Source organism: Trifolium pratense, linkage group LG6 (genome assembly GCF_020283565.1).
Source record: "Trifolium pratense cultivar HEN17-A07 linkage group LG6, ARS_RC_1.1, whole genome shotgun sequence".
Classification (NCBI taxonomy): Eukaryota; Viridiplantae; Streptophyta; class Magnoliopsida; order Fabales; family Fabaceae; genus Trifolium; species Trifolium pratense.
Window position 1 is genome coordinate 7,316,897 of NC_060064.1, and position 23,227 is coordinate 7,340,123.

The 23,227-nt window shown below is 33.4% G+C and overlaps 1 protein-coding gene across 2 annotated transcripts in view; it reads right to left on the reverse strand.

Annotated features, from left to right (window-relative positions):
• The window catches only part of LOC123890148 (protein SHOOT GRAVITROPISM 6), a 32,174-nt gene that overhangs the window by 1,216 nt on the left and 7,731 nt on the right, over window positions 1-23,227 (reverse strand). For both annotated transcript variants that reach the window (XM_045939700.1, XM_045939701.1), the window contains 37 exons: window positions 23,129-23,218; window positions 22,059-22,136; window positions 20,195-20,262; window positions 20,008-20,107; window positions 19,761-19,898; window positions 19,208-19,297; window positions 19,002-19,067; window positions 18,752-18,847; window positions 18,547-18,621; window positions 18,092-18,151; window positions 16,608-16,697; window positions 16,356-16,477; window positions 15,346-15,475; window positions 15,176-15,255; window positions 13,855-13,990; window positions 12,681-12,762; window positions 11,815-11,957; window positions 11,633-11,713; window positions 11,459-11,559; window positions 10,842-11,080; window positions 10,564-10,673; window positions 10,300-10,431; window positions 9,398-9,472; window positions 9,167-9,300; window positions 8,977-9,049; window positions 8,671-8,802; window positions 7,132-7,307; window positions 6,934-7,056; window positions 5,759-5,819; window positions 5,577-5,672; window positions 3,995-4,095; window positions 2,695-2,800; window positions 1,623-1,736; window positions 1,461-1,535; window positions 578-676; window positions 254-325; window positions 70-155 (listed from right to left, as the gene is read on the reverse strand). In XM_045939700.1, coding sequence (XP_045795656.1) covers window positions 70-155; window positions 254-325; window positions 578-676; window positions 1,461-1,535; window positions 1,623-1,736; window positions 2,695-2,800; window positions 3,995-4,095; window positions 5,577-5,672; window positions 5,759-5,819; window positions 6,934-7,056; window positions 7,132-7,307; window positions 8,671-8,802; window positions 8,977-9,049; window positions 9,167-9,300; window positions 9,398-9,472; window positions 10,300-10,431; window positions 10,564-10,673; window positions 10,842-11,080; window positions 11,459-11,559; window positions 11,633-11,713; window positions 11,815-11,957; window positions 12,681-12,762; window positions 13,855-13,990; window positions 15,176-15,255; window positions 15,346-15,475; window positions 16,356-16,477; window positions 16,608-16,697; window positions 18,092-18,151; window positions 18,547-18,621; window positions 18,752-18,847; window positions 19,002-19,067; window positions 19,208-19,297; window positions 19,761-19,898; window positions 20,008-20,107; window positions 20,195-20,262; window positions 22,059-22,136; window positions 23,129-23,218 — 3,830 coding nt within the window. The remainder of the gene's footprint in view (window positions 1-69; window positions 156-253; window positions 326-577; window positions 677-1,460; window positions 1,536-1,622; window positions 1,737-2,694; window positions 2,801-3,994; window positions 4,096-5,576; window positions 5,673-5,758; window positions 5,820-6,933; window positions 7,057-7,131; window positions 7,308-8,670; window positions 8,803-8,976; window positions 9,050-9,166; window positions 9,301-9,397; window positions 9,473-10,299; window positions 10,432-10,563; window positions 10,674-10,841; window positions 11,081-11,458; window positions 11,560-11,632; window positions 11,714-11,814; window positions 11,958-12,680; window positions 12,763-13,854; window positions 13,991-15,175; window positions 15,256-15,345; window positions 15,476-16,355; window positions 16,478-16,607; window positions 16,698-18,091; window positions 18,152-18,546; window positions 18,622-18,751; window positions 18,848-19,001; window positions 19,068-19,207; window positions 19,298-19,760; window positions 19,899-20,007; window positions 20,108-20,194; window positions 20,263-22,058; window positions 22,137-23,128; window positions 23,219-23,227) is intronic.

Genomic DNA, 23,227 nt, shown 5'->3' on the forward strand with positions numbered 1-23,227 from the left:
ATATTATCTCACAGGAAAATTCTTAAAAAAAATTGCAAAGTTCAAATTTTAAAATCTGTCTAATCATACCGGTGATCAGAAAGGAAACTCGATGTGTTTAGTAGGGCAAGCAATCCTTCTATTTCCATCAACGGAAAAACTTGTCTCAGGGTATTCTGTCAGCAAGTTTGTTTCAGAAAAAAATGATTTACCATGTTAGAAGTTTCTTTATGAATCTCCAATTCAAGCAAAATTGAAGATGATGATTGATTACCCGGCATGCTAGTCGGACACTAGAATCCTCATCATGAAGATGTAAAACTAGACGAGGAATAGCAGCATGCACCTTTGAAAAAAAATCAATAGCATGGAATGAGCTTACTGAAATACTAAGAAGTTAATATATGGACATTAACAGAGAATAATAGATTGTGTGATTCTATGCCACACGGTTCCCATTCAATCCAGTATGGATAACCATCAACTTCATATCAGTTTTGCTGGTGAATAAATGGAAGCTAGAATTCATATTTTAGTCCATAATTTAGAACATAGGATAAATAACAATCAACAAATGCAATCAGAATTAGCAACATACCTGCTCAACAAATGCCTCTCTTAGTGCCCCAATTCCATAGTTGCTTAGTGCTCCAAATACTGCAAAGGAACTGGCTCGCATCTTTGCATTCATGCTTGTCTGTGATTAAATTAATAGTATTGAGTTTTTAGCTTCTTCAAAAAAAAAATAATAGTATTGAGTATTTCCCAAAAACGAAACGATTATTTAATAGAAAATTCTCTAATTCTTTACAAACAGAAATATTAAATAGTTTATTAAGCAAGGGTAAAATATCCTTCAAAACAGAAAATTCTAGAAACAAGAACAAACTAGCTTTAATTTAATATATACGGTTACACAAATTCCTACTTTTTATAATGGCATAGTACAACGTTGTTGGCTTCTTGCTAAAAGAAAAAGAGAACCACACTCCGGATCCCATTTTAACTGGTTCAACTGGCCATTCTGGTCTGGTTTTGATAAATTGGTTCTAACAAGAGATATTCAACACTAATCACTTATCAATCAGTACCAACAAATGTTACCCATTATATTAATCTAACATTTAATAACAACAGTTACAGATCATGAAAAAATGTTTGAAAAAAGTTGGTAGGAAGGAACTTGGCAGGTTTGGGTTTTATCTGGTAAGCTTCCTGCTGCACTATTGAATCTTAAAAGTAGTAATAGATAGTGTGAGAGGTTTTTTTTTTTTCAGAAACATATTGGTTCAACAATAAAAATGTTGTTTTAGAACAAATAATCCAGTCTGCTTTGGGCCAAAGCTGAACATGTAAACAATTAATGAACATTTCATTTGCATATCTAGAAAAGAAAATAATATTGGATATAGTGGCATATGGATGTAATGAAACATAAGTAGAATAAAATTCAAATGATATAGAAAAGTAAACTGACGCACTTGTAAATTTCGAAGCCGTATTGAAAGATTAAGCAAGATCGGCTCAACTGCATCATCAGGTGAAGATTCGAGAATCTGAAAGGCAAAAAAGTAAAATTATCAATTGAATTTAAATGGTTTTAAAACCTAAAAAAATGAAACACATGAAACTATTAAGTTCACCATCAGTAAGCATGACACTGCAGTTAACTGTACAGATTCGTCAGAATCATCTAGCAGGGCTAATATAACACCCAGGACTTGAGTTGTATACTTCAGAATATGAATTGATGGGATCTGCAATATCAAAATTTGGAGATGTTAATTCTTTCAGAAGGGAGCAGGAGGAATCATGGTGAGTATAGACATCTACGAAGAATTGAAAATTAAATGAAAACTAAGTTAAATCCCATATGGAGAAACATTCACTAGTCTAGATCAGATAAACAGTTATTACATAAATTCAACAACTAAGCTAATCAATAATGAAAATAGTTCTGCATCCAGTTCGATGTAAAATTTCATAGATTTTCTAAATAAATTAAGTTTAAAATAAAGTTAATCTTCATCTCGATACTAATGAATAGGATTAATATGAGAATGTGCAGATTCCCAAGGGATAATTGAACATTCAATACAGGAAAAAGTGTAAAGAGTAACCTTAAACTTTACCTCTATTATAAATAGTCACGGTCAACTTATAAACTTCATCCTAATCAGTGCTTAACATCAGTTATTTTAACAAAATCAGATATTTTGTTGGCTAATTAACATGAGGCACCTGACTAACTATTAGAGTATGATCCAGGTTGTATTGTGTATATTAGCGTGTATTTTTCATCTGTATTGATTACACTTCTAGATTCTTTTCCTACAGTTGTTCAGTTATGCTTTATGTTTACGGTTGTTACCAACTCGTGCAGCTAATTAATGATTAAGATTTAATAAGGAAAACCATTAGAATCTATTCAGAATTAAGATAATCCAAAATAACCTATTGCAACAATAATGTTAGGCTTTCTGGTTAAAACTGTAACCAACACATGCAATTAATTAATGATTTATATTTTCTAAGGAAAAATGTTGGAATCTATTCAGCATTCAGAAAATAACCTTTAGCCTATTGCAACAACAATTGAAGTGTATGCCTTAATTGAGACAAACTTAAAGTTAAAGGTATTTAAAACAGCTAAATCAATGTTGATTTAACTAACATTGGATATAAGAAACAATGGTCAAATGATGAAATAACCACCTGTACTAATCCTCTCAAACAAAAGCGCCGAACAGTAGAAGACTCATCTGATACACGTCTACATAAAACCTCAACCATTTGCTCCAAAAGCGAACCAAGTCCACCGCTGTATAGTTGATGGTAATAAATAAGCACTTTAAGTCAACAGTAAAGACCTCATTTAAAATGTAAAAGTAATTATCAAACAAGTATTATTATGACAAGACGACAAACCGTAAAAGCTAATTGTTACTGTTAAAGTTAAAAAAATGAAACATTGTCAAAGACTGACTCTCCCAAAGGCTAAAATGCAGATACGTGAAAGTTTCCGTCCCTCGTGCAAAAGCTAATTAGTCCTGAGGTGAGGAAAATACACAAGCCTTTTTTACCTTGTGCATAATTTTAATTTAATAATTAAGAATGGAGCCAACAAGGATTCAAATTCCTAACTACCTGATCATAGAGACACATATTATACAAACAATTAACTCTCCCAAAAGCTTAAACTACTAAGAGGAGAACCAGGTATAAACAATTAAAGTAATTAACATGGTATGAAAACCAAGCAGGCATATCGCCTAAGAAGCCAACATGATATATTCAATTAAAGTAATCTTAGTGAGACAACCAAATCAACCGTGAATCAGACCCATGACTGCTCCAGTCAAGCAATCAAGCCTGTAAGACAGACAAGCAGAAAACAACACATTGGATTCACATTGGACTGCTGAACAAGCTCTAACCTGGAGTAAATACAACTCCTATGTGTAGGGATGGGACCCCACATGGACTAGAAATATATACAATCCTCGCCTCTTCAACTAGCTTTTGGGATTGAGTTAGGTGCAAGTGCAACCCAAATATTAAGAGTTTGAAAGGCATCAAATAGTTCAGAATGATCTATCATTAAAATTAATCACGTAGAGTTTGAAAGTTATTAGGTTTTTGGGCCTAACTAAAACGACTCACAAGGTGAAGACTGTGCGAAATGCTACCGCTACGCAGTCCTACATAGCACATAGGGGCCACTATGCGGTCTTGTGTAGAGCCTAGGAGCCACTACGCCACGTTACAACTGCTATTGACTACACACAAGCCTTATAAATAATATATAGGTCATATTACTACTAATTGACGAGGTACTCTTCACAAAAGTAATACCATAACCATATCCTAAAACAGAAGGAACATGAGTAGGTCCTAAAATGTTATAAGAAACAAAATAAAGAGTCGGTTAGCTACCACATATACATCCATAATTTAATACAACATTCCAACATTACTGGAAGGCAACTTGTAAAAAGTATCACTCTATACGCACCTATAACGAACAAATTCTGACAAGGCAGCAGCAGCAGCTTCCCTTTGGTATTTCTGGGGTCGATCCAACGATTTTATCAAAACTTGGCAAATATTTTGGATCTGTGTTTTCAACAGGACAAACAACTTAGTCAAAATTTTCTATCAGAAAAAGAGCTGTATTACCAAAATAATTAGGAGCAATTCTGTTCACAACCATGCAACATCAAAGAAAGTAAATGATCCCTAATGATAAGCCTTTTCCTATCATATTTATAGAGAATCCTAAAGAAACAATAAAACTACAATAACTTTCATGATAAGATAGGTGCATTTCTTGCATGTCTTCTACTCCTTGTTCAAAATTTCAGTTGATTCATTGTGTAGGAAAATATGAGAGAGGTATCTGGGTGGAGCTAAAAAACAATCTATTGACAAAGAGAAAGATGGTTATAAATGCAAACATGAGGCATGCTCCTATTCGGTAAAAGAGAAGAGAAACAGAATAACAAATTAAACATCAAACTAACAGGCCTATGTAATAAACATGTAAAAGGCATCTTAAAACATTGAACCAATTTGGATAAATTTCCTTACAACTACTTGTGGACAAAGAAATATTAAAAATATTTTACAATAACTATAAGTTTGATAAACAATGACTCTTGTATAAGTAGAAATTACTTTCTAAAAATTTCAAATGTTTTGAAACTTCTCATTTTTATGTTCTCTATAAACATCTATTAGATTATAAGATCTTTTATGTAAGTAATAACCATAAATTTATTTTAATTTCCCAATAGCAAGAAGCTAATTCAAACCAGGACTAAATTTAGTAATTGTTGTATCAGCAATGAGTAGAACACTGAAGTAATAATACCAAAATACCCTAATACTAGGAGTAGCAAATTAATTCTTTAAAATCATTGTGTTTCATGATTTGGAGTGCAGGCTTTCTCGACAATGACATCATCAAACAGTACATTTCACATATTCCTTGAAACTAAACAATGTAAATTAAATTATTGAGACATTCTGAAATATAAAATAACTACCTAAATACATACTTATTATGTTTTGGTTTTTGACAGACAATCATGTCAACCATATCAATTGGCTGTGTATTAATAAAATATTGATACACAGCCAATTGATATAACTATCATGACCGTCTGTAAAAAGCCAAAACAACCCAAAATGTAGAAGCTTGAGCTGTTAAGAGAAGTGTTCAAATATGGTTCTGATTCATACACCAACATGCATACCCATTGTGCAATAGAGGCAATGACGATTGATCTCCTGATCGCTTAGTCAGTTTTATTTATGATACCATGTCAAGAACTTAATCAACCTAAAACTACATGCTTTAAGCTATTGCAGAATTTTCAAAACTGGGTTGAGTTATATCTCCAAAATTATCAACAGATGAACAAAGCATTCTCATAAATCTACACTTTCTTAATGTATAATAATGAAACTACTCCAATAAATTATCAGCATTTTCTGACTGGTCATGCAAATATGCATTCATTTGGATATTTGGATATATAAACTTATGTATATATCTATAAATTAATGTTGGAGTATACTTGAAAATTAAATACCTCTTTTGGCCTCTTTATAGATATGCAGCCGGCTATGTCTCCAATGAGATTAATCCACCTCTCTTTTTCAGAAAGTTCCCCATCTCTGGCTAAAATCTGAATAAAGAAATAATTTGTTATATTGAGTTACTTACAACACCATCTTACATCCTTAAAATGGAGCAATTGTAATGTTTGTCTACCTTTCCCATCTCAAGGTCACCAACACATTCACAGAATGCCTGGAATGCAGTCAGAAGATTCCTACACAAAGAGATAAGATGGATTAAATATAGGATTCACAAGTGCAGTTGTGTGTATAATATATTTGGTGCAGTCATATAATTTGGTTGACACAATATGCTTACTTAGACAAACAGCCCTGACTTCAGTTTCCTCGGTACCATCCTAAGGAAACCAACTAAACCATATTAGAATGGTGGGCAGAATAGGAAAATTTGCACCAGGGGTTTATCTGTGAATGTATTGAGCAATATAATACCGGGTGAAAATTATAAACACAGGTACCGTAATTTTAGTTTCCTCGGCACCATCCTAAGGAAACCAACTAAACCATACTAGAATGGTGGGCAGAATGGGAAAATTTGCATCAGGGGTTATCTTGCATATTTAAAGTATTTTAATACTTAGTAGTAGTGAGGTTCACAACTATTCCCCCTTGTTATTTCTTAGAATTGGGAGTTGAGTCTAACGCAGCCGTACAAAACCAGCTTGTAAGGTGAGGGTTGCCTCTAGTTATAAACTCGTGTTCAGGCCATCTCTCAACTGATGTGGGAGTCTTCAACACACCCCCTCACGCCCAACACTATTGGGCTTGGTGCATTGGATATAAATGGTGGGTGGCCCGATAGCAGAAACCTGATACCAGATGGCCCAGTGGATCTTGGAGAGGCTCTCATACCATCTTAGAATTGGGAGTTGAGCCTAACTCAACTCTACAAAACGGGCTTGTAAGGTGAGATCTGCCTCTACTTATAAACCCATGTTCAAGCAATCTCTCAACCGATGTGGGACTCTTCAACATCATTGACAGTGCCAGTTAGATTCTTGTTGAAGTTGTAGTGGTAGTCTTAGGTAGAAAGGGAAGATAAAGAACACTCGTAATATTAATATTGATGCAAATTATATATGTTTAGCTTTATTACAAATGACAAAGTACTAATCTATGTTTATACTAATCTTGGATACTCTAAATTACTCAAATATGTCATAAGATATTATTCATATATTCCACTAAGTCTAATTTTAAACTTAGAGTCCGTTATTCATGTGTATAGGGTAAAATAAACCACGACACAAACTTGAAATGCAACACAAATGTGGATGCCAACATTCAAATAGTAATGCTAATCCTCACCGCAATGGTTCAAGGTGGCCAGAGTAAGCTAACCCGTGACAGCTTCCAAGTTGCAGCATCAGCTCAGAAAGAACAGAAGCATAGTTTTGCTCAACAGCCCTTTTTCCAACTTTTCCCCCACCTCTGCATCAAATAGAAGTTTACAAATTGTTTGATCATTCAGATATTTTCAACTTGAAATATATTGATAATACAGACCTGAAAAAGGCGGTAAGAGCAAAAATTGCAGCTTCCAGTTTTCCATCCTCTGTATGATTGTGGACTTGGCTATCCTCAACTCTGTCTACATCACATCTAAGGACAGGAATCTGACTAAGGACAGATATCACGTGTTCTAGAAATAATCCTGACAGAACCATGTGCTGCGAAAATGCCTGGAAACATGTATCCACTAAATGAATCAAATAGTTGATAAACATATTCTTTAAGATCTACGCAAACATCGTATATAGGTATTTGAAACTCTGTAAATATTATGTTACAACAAACATGATAGATTAAGATCTGATTTAAGATTGATTTTATCCCTATAACCGAAGGATTTTATTGTACATATTTATTAGTATAAATTTGTATAAACGATCACACTGAGGGCTGCCGACACCACTTGTTGAAAAAACTGAGGATTTGATATCTCAAGCATTCAGATTCATTCAGTTTCATATTCAAATTGGCATAAGAGTTCATATCATGTGGGCTGGATAAAACCCTATAAATCCAAGTAAGAAAGCCTAAAAGTCCAAATCAGAAACCCTAAAAGTCCCAACAGTGACTCTACCAGCTAGTAGTCCCATCGACCAACCACCGTCAACATTTGGGTGCTTGCACTAGTTTAAGTGACCGTCCATTTGCTTACTGTAGAAACATCAACGCCATCAGAGCCGCCACAGGCATAAACAAGCCTTTAGTCGTCAGTTTTGTGGAAACTTGTATACTAATATGTATTCCACATGCTCCACTTCACTCTTACTTAACAATGAAGATTTCGATTCCAATGCCTCTTCTAGCTCAAGTTTAGAAACTACCCTCTAAGTCAAACAAGAAGCGTATCATAAGCAAAAAACATGTTTGGAGAAAGTGGCCCTTGCATATGCCCATTAAATATGTCAAATAAGGAGGTAAAAAGGTATGCACTCAACCCCCAGTGCGAACCTATTGTATTAAACAACTGACTCTAAGTGACACCATCACCAGCAGATACGGTAACTGTGTTGTGCACTGTAAAGTTGAGAACAATCTGAACCTAATCCACACTAATAGTTACAGGAAACACTTTTATCACAACTTAATAGTTTTCATACTACTCTTAGCCACCACCATATATATACATGTAAGGGACATACTAAAACAGACAAATTCCCTCTTTTAAGAATTCAAAAACAAATAATCCTCAACCGAAGTCCTAACAACTTCAAGTAGAATAATTAGAAATTCCTTTTGCATGACAAATAATCAATATTCCTGTTACATGCTGGAAAAATTTAATTCCACTTTTGGATAGTTCTAGATATGTAAAGTTTTTTACATAAAACATGATGTTTAAAAAATCATTATATTTTTACAAAGTGATAGAGGTGTTGTATCCAACATCTACTCCCATATCCATGCATCATTGACAAAAACAAATTCAAGTGAATACTTTTGTACAACCAATTATAATCATTGTTATAGTTAGAATTGAAGGGGGGGGGGGGGGGGGGGGGGAATATACTTATTACCGAAAAACGACAGACTTACATAGAAGGCATCCTGCATGGGCCATCCACCACGCAGCCTAGATATATCCTTTGTTACTATATCCTTTCCAGCAGTAGCCAGGACTTCATCAAAAACAGTTTTTGCACTAGTAGTTTCAGCCAAAGAAGCAATCTTTTTTATATAGTAAAGGATAACACCAGAGGCAAATAGCAAGAAAGCAATGTTTATGTTTATTAAAACACACAGAGAGCAGGGGCAATGATTGTCTGTCAATATAAAGAACCGTGACTGTGTTGATATTTAGGTAACTTGCGGAATCTAAGACTTTAGGGAAAAAAAGGATACAGCGCCAAGAGTTTCCACGCGCAAATGCTTATCAGTTGCATGCACAGTGGCAGATATCAATGACTGTGTTGTCCTGCAATACATTATATGTCACAATAACTTATGCTCAAAATATTTATCAGGTAAGATGATATAACCAAAGGAGGTTTCTCCAGTAACACAACATTAGTACATAAAATATGCTTTAAACCTTGAGATATCAATCTCAGTCAGTTCACCCCCTCTTCTTGTGACAAACTCAACAACAGCTTGAATAGCACCTTCAGCTGACTGCTTGATCTTATCACATATAGCTACTGAGCAACCATGAAGCAAAGCAACCAGCTGTGTGCAAGTGTCAACGAAGTTGTTAATTATAATTTACAGATACACACACACACACACACACACAAACGTAAGGAGAATAAGAAAAGATAATTGCCTCATCCTTTGTCAACAGAATACAGAGGGAGGAAATGATCCTGTTGAAAACTTCGGATGGATCAATAGAGGTGTCCTATATACCCACGTGAAAACCGTTAGACTATCTGAACAATCCCTCATCATCATTACATAATATAAAAAAAGAATAGGTTAGAGTAACTTAGATTATCTAATAATATTGGTTCCCATATTTTCTTATATATATTACTTTCTTATTTAATTAGGATTAGTTAGTACAAACAAGAATAAGAAATGGTGTTTTGTCTTTTATATTACCATTAACATCTATATACATCTATATACATATACATATATATAAAGGGAATACAAACTTTTGGTGTGGTTTTCTCATTTCCAATTTTACCCTTTATATAAATTATTTTATATACAATTTATTTAATTAAATAATTGAATATTTCAAATATCCATACTTACAAAAAAGGATATTAAGCTTTGTTGTAACAATTTTTTCTTCCAATTTTACCATTCACTTAATTTCTTTTTACAACTATATTTTTCCTTACCGATAAAATAATTTAATTTTTTAAATAATCGGATAAATAAAAGTGCAAGACGAGACATTAGTGCCTGTCAATATAAAGTCATTATTCAAAATATTTCTTTTCATCTCCCTTTATACCAGTAGGACTAAATCCTACTTCAACAAAAACCAAGTACTCTTAGGTCTTATTATTTTGGTATAAATATAATTTTGGTCCCTCAAAAAGTGTGTTTGTAGTCCTATTCCTCGCCAAGGATTAAAAACACAGTTTATATTGAATGAAGGGAAATAGGGAATGATGTCAAAAATTGTTGCATTTCCAAAATTGGTACCCTGTTTCTTCTCCATCAGTAACTTAAATGCAAGAAAGGCAGAAACAATGTGGTTAATGAACTCACATTCCTCAGCATGGCTATAACATCTTCAAGAGAAGACAAAGCACTGTATGAAAATTCTATATCTTCAGCAGATATAGACAAACCAGGAGGTTTTGGAAGAGAGAGAGAAATGCTGAAGAGTTGATCAAGAATCTGCAAAACATAATCATTAAATGGACTGTTTAATTATAAGACAACAGTGTCCTCTTTGAAGTAAAACTAGAGAACACGTTTCTTGTAAACCTTATAATATTTCAGAACACGGACAAGATATCAGGTACATACTTGCGCTGATATTTTTCGGACTTCAGAATTTGTGTCAGCACAACGTGGAAGATACATTGTTACTCTATCTCCCAAGCACAAAGCTTCACGACTTGGCAATAAAAATGCAGCTGGAAGTTGAAAACCAAAATAAATATTTTCTGTTAGGTGTAAAATATTGGCAATGAGGTTTGTACCTACAACCTCAGGCAAACAACCCAAACCCTTTAAACAGACAGTTGTATATACTTTAGTATAATTAAACTAAAATCCAAAGTTGTCTGATGGAACATATTTACATGGTAGCTTAGAAAAATTCCCATATAGAGTATGGTCAATTTGCTTGGTATGTGCACAACTCCCATGGCATCCCAGTGCGCAATAGCCACTAACACAAACCATCCGAAACTTGAGAAGCAGCTCATGGACTGCAAGACAACCTCTTTTCCTCTGATATTCAACAGGGGAAGAGATAAATTGATCAATTTGCCTCAGGATAAGCATTAGCAGCTCTGCTCGACTTCTTCCATCCTCTCCACTAAATATTATGTATTTACTAATTAGTACAAGTGAAAAAACACCTTTACAGTTTATACACACAGGATGACATGATGGAAAGCTCAAAAAGATGAAGGATAAAATATTATGTTCATAATAATAAGCAAACATCCGTCAAAAAAAATAATAAGCAAACATTGAACTGCAAAAGTTATAGCCCAGAATACAAATATGATTGAAAGAGTAACAATTCTTTTTTTTTAAATAAAAAATAATTATTTGAGAAGAGCAATGGAAATAAAATGAGGAAGCAATAAGAAGATAAGAATGAAGCAATTAAAACATAATTCAGAGAGAGAAGCTGTATAAATAAACGCAAAACTATAGCAGAATAATGTGACGATTTTAAATAAATTACCCAGTGAGAAGAATTGCACATAAAAGAGATATCAGGTTGTCTATAAGGGGACTGACTACTTCAACTGGATCATTTTGTATCGCAAAGAACCCTAATGTGGCCTGTCAGGTTCACCAGAAAACTTAGATGACTGAAACTTTGCAAATACCTCAACAGCCAAATAAAAGCCCATACCTTCATCACATAGTTTCTGGTTTCAACCGTGAGCTTTGGCTCCACAGAGACCAATGTAGTGCAAGCACTTAACGCAAGAGCCTCAATAATTTTAAAAAATATATGAAAAGTTAGATATTATTGGCTAAAATTGACAAGTGACTTCACCTTAGACACAAATATTCATTCAACATTTTATATACCTGAGTACGTAAGAGTTCATTGTAATCAGCAAAACCATCGTTATCATCTCGACCCATTAAAGTTAAAATATAATCTAGCAGTTGGTCCCTTCTTTTCAATGGAAACGGTGCACCGCTTTCAGCAGCATTAATGACAGCATTACCTGCATATCAAAATTGCATCATGCACACAACTATAAGGGCAATATCAACCTAAGTTTGATGAAGATCTGGCGAACTCTCAACAAGAGGTGAAGCAAACTGGAAACAAGCTTCTAAAACTCAAGAAGGTAGCATGAAGATGCTGCAAATGTTATCTTGATTTTGTGATTCCTCGGGAGATGTGGTTTAATTTTAACGCCACATAAGACAATGGCAGCAATTCAAGTTACCCATGGATACATCTTGAAGTGCTACTCAAGTGCAATTTTTTTGATAGATCCATCAAGATTGAACTAGCAAGCCTATTTGTATCAAGTTCTCCTACCATTATTACTTGCTAAAAAAATTATCTGCTTGTTTTCAAACACAGCCCGCTATTTATGCAAGATAAAAATATTTTATAGAAGATCTCCAGAAACTGGCTGTTTTTAAAAAACCTATCTTCTCCTATAGACATGGCATTGTGACCTATGGCAGATATAATAGATATTGGACCCTACGGTCGCAAGCACAAAAATCCTCCATTTCATAAATCAAAGACACCACCATGGCGGAAATTTGACAACACTGTTTTACATATGTTCATTTTCTAGAAAACCATAAAATAAATGTGTTCATTAAATAAAAAGCATGAAAAGCTATAATGATCATATTAACAGCAGAAGCAACAAGGACAACACAATGAGGATCAATAATAATTACAATATGAAAACATGATTACTAACCAAGTAAATCAATTGCTGTGATCACAGCTTGCTTTGCTATAGGGTGACGCACATGAAGAAGTCTTGAAAGCATGTTGGTGCCCTGCCCACAAATAAATAATACGATCAAATCAGCTTTACAAATAACCACTATTAACGGGAAGTGAGATAGCAGTTTTCTCATGATTCACCACTTGGAGAGAGAAAAAGGATTGGTTTTAGACTTTCAGATAATTTTTTCATGACTAAAAACTAATCAAAACTGTTTTAGACATTGTTTACACTACATAAAGACAAAAGTTATCAGTATTTACAGTAACCGTGTATTTCTTAGTAACAAACTTCAGTAGCTAGCAGCTTTTAGTACAGCTGTCAGACAGTTGTTATCGAAGATCTATGGGATTAACTATTTTTATGTTAGTTATACTTATAACTGTGACAGAGGTTTAATACTGTAACAGGGTTGTGATAGCCCTCAAACCTCATAAATAAATAGCATCCATACACTCTCTTTCATAAGACATAATCAGAATTAAGTTTTCCCAAATCCTTAATCATCTAAATTTCTCCTCAGATTCTATATATTACTTTTTTGCAATAAAGTATCAAAAGCTGGTTCTTGAACCATTTCCATGGATTCTGAACATTTTGCACCACCTGCTCCACCACCATCAGTGAGCTTTCTATCGAGCCCTTTTCCACTCTATTCATGGTCACTGCCTCCATCTCCTCCATCGTCAGCGAGCTTTCTGGTGAATCCTACACTAATCAAGTCATTCCCACTACTGATGAATAAATCCTCCACAATGGAAGAACAGACAACTGTCCTATCTGATTAACTAACTTCAAAACCCAAGCACCAGTCGCCATGCATTCCTCATGCCGTGTATCTGATTAACTAACTTTCTACTTGCTCACTCAACTATGCAATCCCATATGTGCCCTCCACCTCAAAGATTCGCATCTCCAAACCTCATTAAAAGTTAGGATAACAACTCATGAAACTGTTTTCATTAATATCGGGAAAACAGTAATAATATATAAACAGCTAGTTGCCTTTTTCTTCAAAAGCTATTTCTTATTTTCTTGTATTGGTCTTATAAACTCTTTGGTTCATCTGAAATAAAGCAAGGCAACAAAAGATAGATACCCCTGCAAATACTAAATCAAAAGAAGAGAGAAAAGATAAACCTACAACAAGGGCATTTATTCTGGCTTCAATAACCGATGATGGGGCATACTTCGCAGCATATCCATACATTAAAGCCAAGGCAGCGTGTATGTCATCAGACTCTACAGTTCTGTAACTATCGGAGAACAATGACAGTAACCTGCAAATGATAAAAGTTAAAAACAGGTCAGAAAGATTCTGAATCAAATTCAAGGTTGGAAAAGAATAACGAACATTCAATGTGGATGCACTTTTGTCATGTTTGAATACAAACTAAATAACTGTTCAACCAAAGGAACTTTTTTCTACATTGTAGCCAAGTTCTGATGCAAATTAAGTGATTGTTTAACCAAAGCATATATTGATCTACAAATTTATCAGATAAATTATGAATCTAATTGAATCTTATAAAACTAAAAGGAAAGAGACCCAGTCTTAGAAGTTTGGAAGAAGGGTATGGAATAGAAGCTTAAGACATTAAGTACAATATGAGTAAGGGACATAATGTGAATTTGGGCTATAACAATGTTACCTAAATGGAAAGGTGAATGGAAAGAAAGGAAGGAATGGTCAGAAGCACTGCATAATTGGAAAGAAAGGGCATTGCAGAACCTTTTTTTTTTTTGCAAGTTCTATCTTTCTTTTCTTGTTTGTCAATAATTCATATCTGTATAACTGGGGGTTCATAAATTATAACTACTTTTTGTGTAACAGGATACCAATTCCTATCAAGTTACTATTTCCTTGACATATTCCAAAAATTGGTGCATCTTACAGAGGCACACTTGATGTTTTGTCCTTTAATGTGAGATATGTTAAACTGTGAACATCCCAACAGTAAAAACAAGACCAAAAAAGGAGATAGAGGGTTATGACTTTAACACTAAAATAGTAAGATCCTAACAATTGTCACAGACACAAGAGCATAATGTACCATAGCAAGCAAAGATTCTGAAACATTCAGACCATAATGAAATACAGAAAAATGATTTTTAAAAAAGAAACAGTTAGAAGTTGTCAATAAGTTAGGGCCTTTTTGGTTTCTGTTTCCATTATTTGTTTTCAAATCTCATTTTCACTGTTAATTACAAAAATGCCAGTTTACCATAAAAAGTTGCTTTCATTGTTTTCTGTACAAATTTTTGAAAACATGAAATAAGGCGAAAACACTGACATTTTTGTAATTAGTGAAAAGTGAAAACCAGAAATGTAAACAGAAAATGGAATGAGAAACCAAACAGACCCTTATAGTTTCACATGCATAAGCCTGGGTTTAGAATGTGAGCGGATAAACCAATTTGGAAAGAGAAGTGTATACACTCAATCCTACAAGACTGGCATAAACCTCTGAATTATGGTTTGTCCAACATTGTCTATGATATCCTTCAGCTTCTCCAACACTGTGTCCAAGTGAGATGCAGCAACCTTCACACACAAAAAAAAAAAAAAAGTAATTTAAGAAGCCGAGGAAACGGGAAAATATATCCAACGAAGTTTTGAAAGAAACTTAATTACCAATCCCATTGCTTTAGCCAAACCAAGCCTATTTGTTGGGATTGCAATGTTCGATTGCTTATACATCCAATTCATTTTATCATGGACATAAGCTCTGTCATTAACCTTTTGAAGCAGAATCCCCAAGCATCTGTGTCAAAGTTCAATATCACTTAGCTTCAGACAGCTGGCATCAACCCAAACTTCAAAATCTAAGGTTGTTATAATGAAGATGGAATTCCGAAACAACTAATGTAGTAGATAAGTCCTGAAGCACAGGGTAAGTTAATTGATGAATTTATAGCAAGTTTGCGTGTGTGTGTGTGTGTACGTGTTTATATCAAAGCTCCATTATGTAATACACACAAATCTCATATGTCTTTTATTTCTGTTATCTCTCAGCATGGTATCTAAATTCAGATTCGCAAAAAAAGATGTGACCACATTTTCATTTTGGTCCCGTAAGTACATCTCAGATGGTAAAAGGCTGTAGAAGCATTTGATATGTTGGGGAGCAGGTTCGAACCCGCAATTTGTTGCCAAAACCTAATCCATTAGAACAATTCCACAAATGACTCCTATTATCATGTTTCTGAAAAATTACACTATTTCTTTATCTATTATTTTGAATATCTAGTTTTGTTGTCAAAGGTAGAAAAAATCCTAAGCAACCAATTATAACCACTACTTTGGAAACTGGTTGCACAGGACATACGAACTGACAAAATACCGGTCAACCCAACCAGTCTAGTCACACCATAAAACTGCACCATCAATTTTGTTCTACCTAATTTTGTATGGATAGAAGAAATTGTTGATGAGAGTCCCACATTCAATAATGATGTGGGCTGAATAGCAATTATAAGACATCGACATCCCTCACCTTACAAATCAGTTTTTGTGAGGTTGAGTTTGATTCAACCCAGATTCTAAGAACTGAGAAACAGTCAGCTTCTCATGCAACACAAAGAAATATTTAACATATAATTTTTGCATCAACCAAAGCATGCTTTAGATAGGAGAATTGATACCGGTGAAGAATTGCAGCATGTTCATCATCAGATGTATAAAGTTCATAATGTTTGGCAAATACATTTCCAAGAGACATAATCCAATCTGCATCTTGAATCACATCCAAAGATTCTGCAAGAAACTGCAACCCAAAAATAAAGAGATGCAATAAAATATCTTGCTGGCAGAAGTTGTTTGGATTTCACATTTGTTATAATGTCTACAATTTGAAAAGTGGAGGACAGGATTTTGGCAAGTCAATGACTACTTACGTTGATTATCATGTCATCCCAAGTGTCTTGATGTGATGGATCTTGTTTCAAGTCATCCGTATCGCTAACATATGCCTTCATCTTTGGAATCTAGAACTTACCAAAAACACAAATTAATTACACTTTGATACCATCTCAAAATTGTAAGCAGGAACTGATACAAAATAGCAGATTATGATAGACTTTATTATAAAATGAATGTATATGAAGTTTTTTGCTGACTCGTGCCATTTACTATCTCCGTCCCTAAATATAAGACCCCTTTGAGAAAATCATAAAGATTAAGAAAGTTGATTGTGGTATTAAATTTTTTGACAATTGGTATTCACCTATTTTCGTAATAATAGCTTGGTTGTTTTTACAATTTTATCCTTCAAGAAAGAAAATGAGTTAATGTTTTCTTTAGAGTATTTATTATAGATTGTAGAAAAAGATGCATTATAATTAATTAGGGGTATTTTGGTAAAGAAATAATGAATACCCTTGGAAATTTGAAAAGGGTCTTATAAAAAGGGACAAAGAAAAATTTCAAGAGGGTCTTATATTTAGGGATTGAGGAAGTATGAAGTGGTTCTAGAGCTCATAAAGGGCCTGTTTGTTATAGATTTTTTAAACATAGATTCTTATAGTGTTACATAATTTTGTGTAAAAAAAATTAACAAAGGAATTTTTTATAAAAGCTTCAAATGAAAATTTGGTTTGAATAGTTATTCTTAAAAAGTTATTTTAGGTATTTGATCATTTTATTGAAACTTTTTTTGGATATCAAAATTTCGAAAAATCACTTAATTTTGAAGCTATTTCAAATAGATTTTCATAAAAATCATTTTTGAAATACAACTTTTAGAAAAAATTGTGATTTTGACTATGTTTTGATTTTCAATAATGTGTGTTCATGTTATATGATGTAAAATTAGTGTTTCAATTTAGAAAAAACGAATATAAAAAAACTTGTAATATTTTGAAAAACGGTTTTAGAAAATCTATTTTCAAAAATACAAAGAAAAAATCCATTTTTTTAAAGCTGAAACAAACAGGCCCAAAATAGTTACCTCATCTAAAAAGTTTATAAAAGATCAGTTTAAGATCCTACACCATGGCCAGAATACACCTTATAACCTTGAGTTAGTTTCTTAGGTTCAATTAGACCCAACTTTAATGACAAGGAAGTTTAAAGATCAGTTTAAGATCCTACACCATGGCCAAAATACTCCTCATAACCTTGAATTATTTTCTTGGGTTCAGTTAGACCCAACTTTAATAACGAGAAAGCCCAACAACAAAATAAAATTTCATGATTTCTGTATTTATATTAACTGATGCACAACTAACAGCTGACTATGTGAAATCTTTGTCGACATTTATGTGCAGAGGTACAATATAATGCAAATATTATTTCTAACTCGAAACTTGACAGATTCTCGACATTCAACAAAAAAAAAAATTCAATCTGTTAACACATAAGTTTTCAGGACAATTGTTACCTCATCTTGCCAAAACAAATTGATATTTTTCGGAAATAGAGGTGCCAGGAGACATAGAACCTACAAAAACATGCATATACTTGTCATCTAAGGAGATGCAGAAAATGCATTCTTCTAAATAAACTGTGACCGATCGCATAGTATTAAGTAAGCTTTGAAAAGCAGATTTTGTATGCATATTAAAGCGACCTCATTTAGTTTTACTCTTTCATAGTAAAATGTAAGAGGAAAAAAAAATGCAGTTCTAAATAACAGGTAGAAACTATGCAATAGACATGTACTAAAGCTAATAATGAATTAATAAACTATATCTTCTTTTTTATGTAAAAATGTTAGTATATCATTGAACATGTGATGATTTTTAAAACATGCTAAAGGACTTATCTATGTGAGAATACATCAAAGAAATAATTCAAAAGCAAAATGTGCAGTATTCAAGGATGGCATGAGCTCACTGTCAAAATCTGGGTGGCCAATTGCTCCCTTGCTAGAGGATCATGTAAAAGCACCACAAAACGGGCAAGAAGTTCCTATATCAACCAGAAATGATTTAACCATATATATGCTGAATACAACAAACAATGAATTTCCTTGTACTGTAGAAATTTGGAATTAAGGAAATTCAAACAGAAAAATCAGACTGTAAGGTAGAGAACCTACTTCGGCAGTTGGAATATCAGGACGGCTTTTGCACTCACTTAACATATCACTACCATAAGATCTATGCCGCCACAGTTCTGAGATGCACCTGCAAACCTGTAAAAGTAAAAATAATGTCTTCAAATTTGCCTGTCAAACCTCTGTGATATCAAAAAACACTTCACAGTGCATACACATGAAAGGATAAAATACATCATAGCATTCACTTCAAATTTCTAAAAAAATGAAAATACTAGACATAACACTTTACCATAGCAACAGCACCAGTGTAGGTCTGTGGTATAATCATCTTCAACAGAAAAGGCCATAGGATATGCTGAAATTGAAGTCCAATAGCAATATAAGACATTTTCTTTGGCAAAATAGCCAATAGGAAACTAAAAGAAATAATAGGAGCCAGTAAACTAATGAAATCACACCACAAAATTGATCGGTAAAAAAAAATAAAAAATTTACCTCCATTTCAGGAATTGTAATTGTGACCAACAGGAGACCTTTTTCACAAACTGCTCGTAACTCACCAGGGGTAACTGCTCCAATTTTCATCTGAAAAGTAAAAACATGAATCACAGAGTTAGGGGCCTGTGATAGATAGAAACATGCCAGAACTATATAGATATTTTTATATTTGTTTTTGGTAAAAGCAGAAATTTTATGTTAGAACAAATAAACTGGAGGATGAGTAAAACCGTTATAAGAAAGAGTAAAAGATACTAGAAAGTGGAAGGGGTTAAAAACAAGGGAGCCTTTGAATGACATCTTATAGAAAACACCCATAAATGCATAAAATAATGAAGCAAAGAGAGCCTTTGAATGACATCATATAGAAAACACCCATAAATGCATAAAATAATGAAGCAAAGAGGATTACAATATCCAAGGAAATAACCAAATGTGCCAATGTTCTTGAAACAATTTTGGTATCAAGCTCTAAAATAAGGTTATAGAACTCGAGAGTCTACATAAACTTATGGAATCTCCGTAAAGTATACTCATGAGGAAAGTGTACCTCGGTTCTCTTATTTGGTATGCTATCAAGATAACTCTGATTTTGTTCTGTTAAAGCACAATTGCATATGAGATATTCTATGAACAACTCTCCAGAAGAACCAACCAAGTAACAGTGCGAGGCCATAACAACAATTAACTGGAAAATGAGGAAGACAGAAGACAAAAAACATTGACGGGTAATAATTTGCATTATTGTTAAAAAAATATTAAAGAAAAATAGGAACAGTAAATGGTCAACAACTTACCTCAGAAAGTGCCTTTCGAACACCTAAATTATGCTCTTCTAACAAGGACTTTACAGCTTCAACCAGTAGAGGTATTTTACTATGCCAAGCTTCAGATAGCCTTTGGAAAACAAAGATTGCAGGTCAGCTGTTAATACTATATATTTACCAATAATTAACATCAAGACTTGAAAAAACAAAAAAACACCTCGGTAAAAGATGTTTCAAAACACAAAGTGCACCAAAAGTCGCTGCTTCTTCCTTCAACCTACATTTCTGGAAGCATTGACAAAAGACAGGAGAAGCAATATTGCACATCACATTACAAGAAACATAATAAGAATCATTTTATCAAGGGGAAAGAAGGATCTTAAGAAACAGACAAATATAAAAGATAAAATGCCCTCCTCAATTGCATAGACTACCAAACCACAACACATGTAAATATAAATATGATTCAATTTAAAATTGAAGAAACAAGATACAGTTAAAACTAAGGGTGCCTGTTTTTGTAGTAATTACGAAAGAGAAAACATTTCAATTGAACATAAAAACAAAAACAAAAAAAATAAGGGGCTTTTTATGTTGTGAAAACATATTTTGTTTTCATTTTCTAAAATGTGTTCATTTTAACTTGCTACTAAGAAGGTATGACGCTCATAAAATGAACAATTGTGATGGAAACAAGAAGAAATGCTAGTTGGAGATGATGCACTTTTTAAAATAATAAAAATAATATTTTCACATTTTCATTGTTTCCTAAAAATGCACACAAGTGTTTACTTCAAGAGTCTAATATTTTCTTGTTACCAAAAAAAATTAACACTAATTTTAGGAAATGAAAATAGAAAACATTCTCGCAAAGTAAACGGATTACGAGTGAAAACCCGGATTTTGAAAACTAGAAACAGAATGAAATGAATGGTACTTTTGCAATTATTAATGAAAACCCGTCGACTAAAAATGTAAACCGAAAATAATCCAAACATCCCAATTTGATTATTTTTGTCTCCATATAATATGAAGTTTGTATTCAATTTCTTCCAATAATTTTATTACTTTCACCAGATATGTATTTGTTGACCTCATACTAAGTGTCATATTTGAAATATTTGTTTGTCTCATATATTTGTTGATTTCATAGAAAATGTGTTATGATCTTATTGTATAAACATACCGTATTGTCATATCATGTAAATACGAATAATAACGCTCATACTCCCTCTGCCTCATACTAAGTGTCATGTAATATTTGTTTGTCTCATATCATGTCATTTTAAAATACCAATGAAACATTAATTACCTTTTCCACCAATACTTTTTTATTGTATCTCAACTCACCTAACTATTCTACTAACTACATAATGAGTACGGGTATTTTATTCAATGAAGCTCATTTTATCACAGAAATTAGTATACTAGACAATTTTTTTAAGTGTGGCAAACCTTAAACAACATTTAATGAGACAGGGAGTATTAATTTTGCACTTATTGCTTTAAGCCCATATAAAACCAACTTGGTTGTGTATTCGATACATGGTATCCCAAAACCGTATTGACCTAGTGGACCCACATCCTCAACAACAACAACCAAGCCTTATCTGGTTATCCCACTAAATGGCGTCGGCTACATGGATCAAATGATGCCATAATGCTCTATCATATACCATATTTATATCCAACTCAATAGTCTCTAGATCTTTCTCAATAGTTTATCTTATAGTTTTGCTAGGTCTTCCTCTGCCTCTAGTTATTTGACTACATTGGCCATATCATACATAGTGTACTTTATCATGTAAATAGGAATAATATCTCCCATATTTATTTTGTATTTAATATCTTGAGCCTATATAAAACCAAATCTGTTGTCTTGAGCCTATATCAGATTGTATCTTAACAACATTACACAATGGTTTTTATAATTCAACAGACTTCACATATCTTCTGATATTATAGTGTTCATATTATAATGTCAGTAAAATTTATTTGTTTCAACCAGAAAGAAAAAAGTGAATAAATAATACAAATGTTATCATGTATACAGATATACGTAAAAATTTGCAAATACTTACGGTTACAAGGAACAAAAACAAATCATCGGGATACACCAATCCAACCGTCAGAAAGCAATGCTGCACCTCATTATACATCTGTTGTACATGATTAAATAAATCAAACATTGGACTTCTTTTCTGGATAAAAGGAAAAAGCTCATCCAAACTGAACAAAATAAAGTTGCATTCACCCTTGAAATTGAGTGGGTTCGAACTATAATGGTGCACTTTAAATAAAATGAAGGTCAAATAAACCCTTGTTTTGTCAACTGAATGAAGATCCAAAAGAAAATCAATGGAAGAGCGACTACAAATACAAATTCAAAGACAAACCCTCTACAAAAACATAAAGAACAAATGAACGAAATGTCAACTCAAAAGGGTCTCCATATAGTTTGCACATGTCAAATAGCAAAACCCTAAGGAAATCATGTCATCTGACTGGGATAAGGCTGCTTTAAAGTGAGCAAGGATGGATCCACTACCCACCCTTGGTCCTAAAATGCATTCGGATCTCAACCCCGCTAAAATTTAAGGGTGAATGAGCGCTTACTTGCTCACTTTAAAGCAAACTTGTTTTAGAGGAGCTTTTTCCTTCTAACCCATAATAACAAATTCTAGAAGACAACTCTGTCCCAAAATCAGAACAACGAATGCTGCCTAAACCCTAAAGATTATAACATCAAACTAGCCAAATACACCAAAACTGCAGACAATGAAGATCTCCAGAAAATGGTAATGACCAAGTGAACCGACCTAATCAGCCACAATCAGCCTTCACATTCGTTGCAAAAAAGCACCAGGAAAAAAAAAAGAGTAAACCAGTCTAATCAATATGCCTACTATTGGAATTGAACTCCAAGAAACAATTGTAACAAATAACAAAAATGACTAAATCTCAGAAAGAATACACAAAGATGAAAGATAACCTATAAACACTACAAAGGCACGGGCCATCAAATTCAAGGGATTAAAAAGTGAGGCCTATAAAGAAGTATGGGAACTTTGAAATAATAGGTGCTACAGATGTTATTATACAAAAATCCCAAACAATTCCAAGTTCCAACAAATGAAACTGATACTAATACCTTCAATCCCACCGAGAAGACTGATTGATCTTTGTTTTCACTATTCATAGAAACCACAGGTAGAAGTGTAGCTAAAGTAAGAGTCAAATCCTGCACACC